Source organism: Anser brachyrhynchus, assembly GCF_964034855.1.
Source record: "Anser brachyrhynchus genome assembly, chromosome: 17".
In the NCBI taxonomy this organism is placed as follows: Eukaryota; Metazoa; Chordata; class Aves; order Anseriformes; family Anatidae; genus Anser; species Anser brachyrhynchus.
The window spans coordinates 3584789-3592437 of NC_137710.1; the positions used below are offsets into that span (position 1 = coordinate 3584789).

Sequence of the window (7649 nt, forward strand, 5' to 3'; positions counted from 1 at the left end):
ATTACTGTGGTTTTAGGCGTAATCCCCAACCCCTCCCTGGATCCTGGAAAATACATCTTTGGATGAACCATCCAGGAATTTGCATTTCAGAACACGTTTATATCTTTCCCGTTCAGAGATGTGGCCTGGCTCTTGCCAATGCCTGATGCTTTCTTTTTTTCCTTTAACTCTAAACCCTTGAAAGAGGATACAGCAACTTCCTTCTCTGCTACCATGCTCGAGAAAATCTCAGGCATGTGAGCAAGGCTTATCAGTATGCTGAAGATGACAAAGTTACTTCATAATTTCAGCAATGATTTCAGTGCACTGGCTGTGTTAACTGTAAACAAACCTACCTAGGTCAAGCATCTTTGTCACCTTGCTAATGGACAGTTGCCAATAAATTTTGAGCCTGAACTCCTACCTTCTGCAGAGCCACATTTGCAGTGTGTGTCTGAGCAGATATGCAAGGTGCCCTACATTGTTCATGCTGATAGCATACGAGAGGGAATCAAAAGACTTCAGAACCTGCTTTTATTTCTAAAGAGCGTAAGATCATAGTTGGGTTCCTGTCACTTCTCTTTTTATGTCTGTTCAGACTCTACTGCTCTTGAAATTCAGCTTTTCTAAATGTAGAATCTAATTGGTATTTTTCAAGCTTTTTCTACCCTTCTGTTTGCCCTATATCATTCTGCCAGTGATAAGTGTCATTACTTAAGCTAATACACAGCTCCTATTGGCTAACTGAAAAATAGAGCTTATGAAAAATAAAACTGTCTACCACATAAGGCCTTCAGCTGTCAAATGAAACGTCTGCTGCATCTGTTCCAGTTTGAGTTTGTCTGTGCCTCTGAAATGTTAGCAGTCCTTGATGTGTGTGAAGCACAATGCTTCAGCTTTTCCCTTGCTGGGCTGTTCTCTACCTTTCATCTTGACCCCAAAGGGTTGCTCCTGTGTATGCCCCTCTAATGCAAAGAAGGGCAGAACAAAAGCAACGGGGGGCCTTTCTTCAAGCAGTTGTGTGTTAAGGTAAAGTAGGGAATTACTTTCCATATAACATCAGTGAGAAGTACAATTGGAATGGGTGCTTCTTTCCCAGCGCTTTGCTACGAAGGCACTTGTGAATGGCATATATCCTTTATAAATAAAATCTTAATCTCATAAAATCATTTTGGGCTGAGCATTTTGATAGGCAGACCAGATAAATGTGTGGCCACAGGCTCTTTTAATAAGAATAAAAAACCACTCATACAAACATTTATTCTTTCCAGATGGGTAACGTCTGGCAGGAATCCAACAATGCAAGAAGTGTCAAACAGTTTCTAAAAAAGTAAAGTAAAACCTTCTGTGAAAGAATATTATACAACAGAATTCTTAGGAGATTGCTTATTCTCTACAGTAAGAGTGAGGCTTTATTTTCCGGTCCTTGACTCCTAACTCCTTCAGAGGCTTTCAGCAGTGCCATTTCTGAACACAAGGGGTTAAAAGTTCTCAAGGACGTTCATTTTCCATGTTTAAAAGAGAACCTGCAGAAGAAAAAAGTACAGATGGAAAAGAAGGATCATACAGTGCGACTGCTGTGTCCTGCTATTTTGGGGAACTTTTAAGGACAAGGCTTGAGAGTGTGGGTACTGCATACAGCTGCGTGCATACAGTGTAAACAAACCTCCAGGGACAGCTGGCATGAGCTTTCATGTGCTAACCAAATCACAGTTTTGTTCTGAAATGCTGATTCTTTATAGAAAAAAGTGATACCCTGCTTGCCAGGGTGGAGCTTGCTTTCCTGTGGAGTACTTTTTCCACAGGAAAGGATTTCCCTATCAGGTTTTAATTTTATAGAGAGGAGAAAACAATGTCCAGCTAACTAGGCCAAAGTTCAGATTTCATCCCTGGATTCACTAAGTGTGAGGCGTGTCCTTGTCCCATGTTCTGCCAAAAAAGTTGGAAAAAAACAAACAAACAAACACAACTTACAGACGTTTGGTGATTTTCTTCTCTTCGCTGTCCTTTCTGGTGCTTGGGCTGCTGCCATAGGATTTTTTTTCCAATTTTTGAGTTTGGTCCTTTGTCTGTGAGATGATCCCACTGGCAAGAGAAGTGGATTTTTTTTTTGTGTGTGTGGTTTTGTGCATAGCATGGTATAGCATTGCTGTCCGCATTTAGTCCTTCAGTGGGCAGCCTGGGACATGGGTGAAGGGGTGTTCCCAGGACAGGCACGGCAGCCTGGCCCACTCCTTTTACTGAATTATTCATATTTTCCTTGAATAACTACTGCATTGTAATTTTGCTTAGGCTATGCTGTGATGAGAACACTAAAAAAAAGTAATGAGCTGACTTTTCAATGAAGGAAAAATGGCAAACCATAACACAAGTGAAAGGGAAGTGTAGTTACACACTGGATTTGTTTAAGAGTCCAAAGACAAAAACAGGATGCAGACACAAATAGTGACGTTCTGCTTGGGTGGATCCATGGTACCTTCAGCGCAGCCACGGAGGCTCAGGCCACGCAGCTGGGAACAGAAGGGAGATTCCCAGCTTTCCCTGCAAGGCAGGTGAGTGTTCCTCTTTCCGTCCTATAGAGCAGAAAAGAAAGGCTTTGCCTGAGCTGTAGATTTTGTCAGGCTGCTGTCGTGCTGTTATACTTCACAAGGTTGTAACCACATATTCTTCAGCTTCACCAGCTCCTCCTGCTTGGAATCAGGCTAAATTTTTACCAATTGCATATTACACTGTGTTTTCGCAGCATGCTAACTTACTACCCTGAGCTGACCTCTTCTATCTGAAGAACCGAGTGGATCAAAGCTTGTTACTGCAGTAGCTGAAGGCCGAAAGTAGCTAAGCAGCACTGGTTTCTGGCCATCAAAAATACATACATTTTAGAATACATGTTCAGATTTATCCTCTTCCCCTGCAGTTTTATGTGAATGCCTAAAGGGAAGGTGGTTTTTGGCTTAACCTGTAACACTGTATGAAGAGAAAACCACATAGCACTACTTGAACCGAAAAGTAGCCTTGATGCCTTTTCTAGGTACAAAGCACTGTGACATTCACTCAAAAATGTAAAACATTCATACCGTTAATTTTTAACTTGGCGTGTAGTGAGCTGTGTAACACAGCTGCGAAATCAAAGGCAAGAAGCTGTTCCAATGGTTACACTGCAAAGGTAGTCAGATGGGATGGGGAAGTTGGTGCCTCACTGTTACGTGAGAACTGCTGCTGTGCAGACAGTTTGTAAACTGACTTTTTGGATTTAACTTTAACTTCTTGGCTTAACTTGACTCTTACAGACGAGGCAAAGGGCAGGCTTAGCAAATCTAAGAGGTTGTTGCTGAGATATCTCAACTGAAATCTTATGTGCTCAGTCATTTTGTGTCTAGATTAAAAAGTAATTTCTTGCCCCAAAGAGCTTATAATACAGCCAGACGATGAGGGGCACAGGTGGGTGGGGAGAACAGCCTCGTAGGTGAAGCAATTTGTAGCACCAAGAGAAAGACCCTTCCTACATCCCATCCTTTGGACCACATTGATTCTCCCAGGCTGTTCCCTTTTAGAAAGACAGAGATCCTTCTCTGAAAGAACTTGTTTTGCATAATTCAAGTGTCTTAAACAACTCCCTGTTGGTACTCCTTAACAAATAAAATCTTCTCAATGATAAAGAAAGGACTTAACAGTCTGCTTCCTACGTTAATGCAACACTCACTCTGGGGACAAAGGAACAGTAGATAAGCTAGCGTACCCCCATCTGTACCCAACAGGCACGTTGGAGGAGGAAGGAAATTTTGACTAAAGTGAGATGGAAATCCCCACGATCTTCTGGTATGTGGCTTTAGACAAGAATAACACGTGTGCAACTGCTGTGACTATGTAGGTTAATTTGTGTGCATGAGAATCCAGCTTGTGTGTGGAGTTGCAGTAACCGCATGTGGGCTTTCAGTGGGACAACCACCAGAGCAGGCTGCTAACTGCACAGACTAAGAAGGAGTTTAGTTTTAAAAATACGTTGCATAGATACTTCACTGTTCCCCCATATTTCTTTGCTCATTTGTAGGCTCTTAGGAGCAAAGATGTCTCTTACACGTTTGGACGGTTCCCATCCCAAATTAGATGCTCAAACCTGCAATACTTTGATCTGATAAGCTCCCCAGACAATGTTATTAGTTCTTTGCACGCTATACCTTTTATAGCACTGTAGCTCCTCTTGCACCACTAGAAGCTGAGCTTTCAGCTGGTTACGCTCCTGCAGCACTTCTCGCAGCTCTTGTAACGTGAACCGAGGGCGATTTGGATCCGTGAGGTCTATTACCATTTTGTCTGGTCCAAGGTTGAGCTGTAAAATAAAGGGGTGAACGTGATCTTGTAACCTGTCAAAAACTGGGCATTCCTAAAGTAAAGTCTCAGAATTTTATAAATCATAGTAACTCTTAGTATCTGTTTTTCACAACCCTGACTTTTTTCAAGCAGTTATTGTTTTTCATATTTTCTGTCTTCCCAAACCAAGTAGGGGGCCTACCTGTGAGGCCCTGACCACATCTAAAACCAGCCTGTTCCAAAGAGTTTGCAATCTCATTTGCCAGGAAGCTGAAAATGAAAGCAACTTTTCTGGTGGTGAGAGAGGCTGAGAAACCTATGATCACACCAAAGCGCTGTAGCAGAGAGAACAGAATTCTGCTTTCTTAAGGCCTTTTTATTAACGTCTATTTTTTTTGTCATGTTCATCAGCTTTCCTTGTGCAGAGGACGAAAGCTTTATTGTACGATAAATGGCAAAGTGTCTGCATGGGACAGACTGGTGCTGAGAGCTGTACAACTGAGGATTTGTACTCTGAAAACCTGCAGCCGCGTGTTTAAGCTTCTGTGGGCTCTACACGTAAACCTGCAGCGAGGGATCCTCAGCGAGGGATCGTGGCCCCTCCGAGACCCCTTGGGCTGCGACAAGAGCCTGCTGACGGTGACAAAGGTACCCTCCGACCCCTCTGGCGTTAACGTGGGTTTCGTGACAGGCGTGTGGCGGCTCCCGGGGCCTGTCCCGGGGGCAGGGACCCCCGCAGCTCCCTGGCAGCCCCCGACCCCCGCCGGGGTCCCGCACCCACCTGCCGGGCGCTGCCCGGGGCTCCCTCTCCCCTCAGCGCCTCCACCTCCTTCCTCAGGCGGTCCCGCTCCAGCCGCAGCCGCTCCTCGGCCAGGCTGCCGCCGCTCACCAGCGCTTCCAGCATCTCCAGCACCCTGACGATGCTGAACTGAAGCCGGGCCGCGGCGGCGGACGCCCGGGGGCCGGCGCTGAGCTGCAGCAGGTCCCGGCCCACCACGGAGGAGATGTCGTACACGTCCTCGGCCGTCAGCTGGAAGGGGCTCTTCTCCAGCGCGCTCTCCGCGCCGCCGCCGTCCTCCTCCTCTTCCTCATCTTCCTCCCCTTCCTCCTCCTCCTGCCGGCCGTGCTGCATGCCCGCCGCTGCCTCCCTTCCCCGGGGCGGGCCGGCCGGGCGGAGCGCCCCCCCCCGCCGCCCTCCTTCCTCCTTCCCGCGGGGGTTTCCATGGCGGAGCCCGCTCCTCGCCCTGCCCCTTCCCCTCAGCGCTCGCCTCAGCTCGGGGGCGGGCCCGGGGGAGGCGGCCGCTGCTCCTCGCCTCCTCCTCCCGCCCGTGGGGCCGCGCCGTGAGGAGAGGTGAGGGGAAGGGAAGGGACGAGAAGGGGCCGGGGGGAGCCCTCAGGACGGGGGGCTCCGTCCCGCCGAGCCCCGGGGCCCTCAGCGCCCGCCCGGCCCGGCTGCAGCGGGGCAGCGCCGGCCGCAGGCTCCGGGAGCCGCGAGAGGGCCCCGCTGGGCCCCGGGGCTGGCTTTGGAGGCTTTTTTTTAAATTTATTTTTAAGGATTGTTGTGTTCTGGGAAGAGTTTTTCAGCGTAATGCCGTGGGAGGGGGCCGGCACCACCCCGTGAAGGGTTTCGCAGCGTTTTATAAATGTTTGTGCTCACAGGAGCTGATGGCTGCTGTGGTGGCAGAACGCTGCTGCTGAACAGCCTGGGCCTCAGCACATGCCCACACCAGGAGCCTACGTAATGCTGTGGTGTCCTGCTGAAAAATTAGGATCTAACAACAGTGACATGACCAGTTCGTCATACTTTCGGGGATTCTTGGACAAAAAATGCTGTACGGCAGTGCTGGAAGTGCTTCTCACACCACCTGCTTTTGTTTAGAAAATGTCAGCAGTGACCTGTGAGTATGTGTAATGTTTTTCTTTTTTTCCCTCTAGACAATGAATGACTGGGCCCCCATAGCAAAGGAGTATGACCCCCTCAAAGCAGGGAGCATCGATGGCACGGATGAAGAGCCCCATGACCGTGCCATATGGAGGGCTATGCTGGCACGTTACGTACCCAACAAGGGAGTTACGGGAGATCCTCACCTCACCCTGTTTGTAGCAAGGCTCAATCTTCAGACAACAGAGGAGAAATTAAAGGAGGTCTTTTCCCGGTACGGAGACATCAGAAAGATCCGTCTGGTTCGAGACTTGGTCACAGGATTTTCCAAGGGTTATGCATTTATTGAGTACAAAGAAGAACGTGCTCTGTTGAAGGCCCACAGAGATGCCAACAGGCTGGTTATCGATCAACACGAGATCTTTGTGGACTTTGAACTGGAAAGAACTCTTAAGGGATGGATTCCTCGGAGGCTTGGAGGTGGGTTTGGAGGCAAAAAAGAATCTGGGCAGCTACGGTTCGGAGGACGGGACAGACCTTTCCGAAAGCCCATCAATTTGCCAAACGTGAAAAATGACTTCTATGGAGAAGGCTCAGCAGAGAAAAGAAACTGGTCTCGAGAGGGAACAAGGGACTGGAGAACAAGGGACCGAGACCATGAAAGGAGCAGAGAAAAGAGATGGCCAGAAAGGGAGCGGTCATGGGCTTGGGGTGAAAGTGAGAGAGAGAGGGACTCCAAAGAGGAGAGGAGCAGAGGAAGAGACAGGAAGGACAGAGACAGGAAAGACAGAGAGAGAGACCGGAGCAGAGAGAGAGATACCAAGAAGCAAAGAGATGATGATAAGCATCGATAGCTGACAGCACCTCGTCTTATGGGAATGATGGGAAGTTTGGGTGTGGTGACTACTTTTATCCTCCCCTTCAATAGTGTGAGCCAAGTCCTACTGCCCTTAGTGCTGCCCGGGACCTGCCTCTGCTGTCCTGGTAAATGAACTGGCGTGGAGGAGGTGATGCAGCAGGTTCTTGTCTCCGCAGTCTCTCGATAAAGCTGCTGCACCTTCTGGAGGACATGGACATGATTCAGTTGCAGATGTCACCGTCAGCTTGGGGCTGTGCGCTGCGTTCCCTGAACCAGCAGCGGTCGTGTTACTGTCTTGTGCCTATGACTTTCACCTGCTAGCAGCTCTCTGTAGTTTGGTTCCTAGTGCAGTTACGATACCTTTTGTTGAATTGTTCTTCAGAGAAATTAAACTTTTCTATTAATATTTTGAAGTGGTAAATACTGTAAGAAACTCACTACATGTACTGGCACCCCACTGAAATTGAGTACACAACACATTTGATGCTCAGCTTGCTGCTTGGATTAGAGTTTGTGAGAGAGCTCCGTATTTAATTCTTTATGTGTCAGATGTTCACACTCATTTTGTGAGACAGATGCCCTTTATGAAGTCACTTGTGAAGGAATAGAAATGAAACAATA

The 7649-nt window shown here is 47.9% G+C and overlaps 2 protein-coding genes across 5 annotated transcripts; one reads left to right on the forward strand and one right to left on the reverse strand.

Moving 5' to 3' along the window:
* Nucleotides 1-1185: 1185 nt before the first annotated feature.
* RILPL2 (Rab interacting lysosomal protein like 2) lies at nt 1186-5420 on the reverse strand. 2 transcript variants are annotated; one of them, XR_013940469.1, is made up of 4 exons: nt 5069-5420; nt 4155-4306; nt 1954-2552; nt 1186-1505 (listed from the first exon to the last, which is right to left on the reverse strand). XR_013940469.1 is itself a non-coding variant. In XM_080560220.1 (4 exons), exons 1-4 carry the CDS (start codon nt 5417-5419, stop codon nt 1481-1483), a joined length of 639 nt encoding a protein of 212 aa, XP_080416346.1. In that variant the 5' UTR covers nt 5420; the 3' UTR covers nt 1186-1480. The 2 variants fall into 2 exon arrangements, 1 of the variants encoding a protein (XP_080416346.1); XM_080560220.1 differs by having other exon boundaries at nt 1954-2064.
* Nucleotides 4328-7434, forward strand: SNRNP35 (small nuclear ribonucleoprotein U11/U12 subunit 35). 3 transcript variants are annotated; one of them, XM_080560207.1, is made up of 2 exons: nt 4328-4935; nt 6223-7434. In XM_080560207.1, the coding sequence occupies exon 2, from the start codon at nt 6226-6228 to the stop codon at nt 7021-7023; it is 798 nt and encodes a 265-aa protein (XP_080416333.1). In that variant the 5' UTR covers nt 4328-4935; nt 6223-6225; the 3' UTR covers nt 7024-7434. The 3 variants fall into 3 exon arrangements, with proteins under 3 accessions (XP_080416333.1, XP_080416332.1, XP_080416334.1); XM_080560206.1 differs by lacking the exon at nt 4328-4935 and adding an exon at nt 5498-5638; XM_080560208.1 differs by lacking the exon at nt 4328-4935 and adding an exon at nt 5698-6119.
* The last annotated feature ends 215 nt before the right edge of the window (nt 7435-7649 follow it).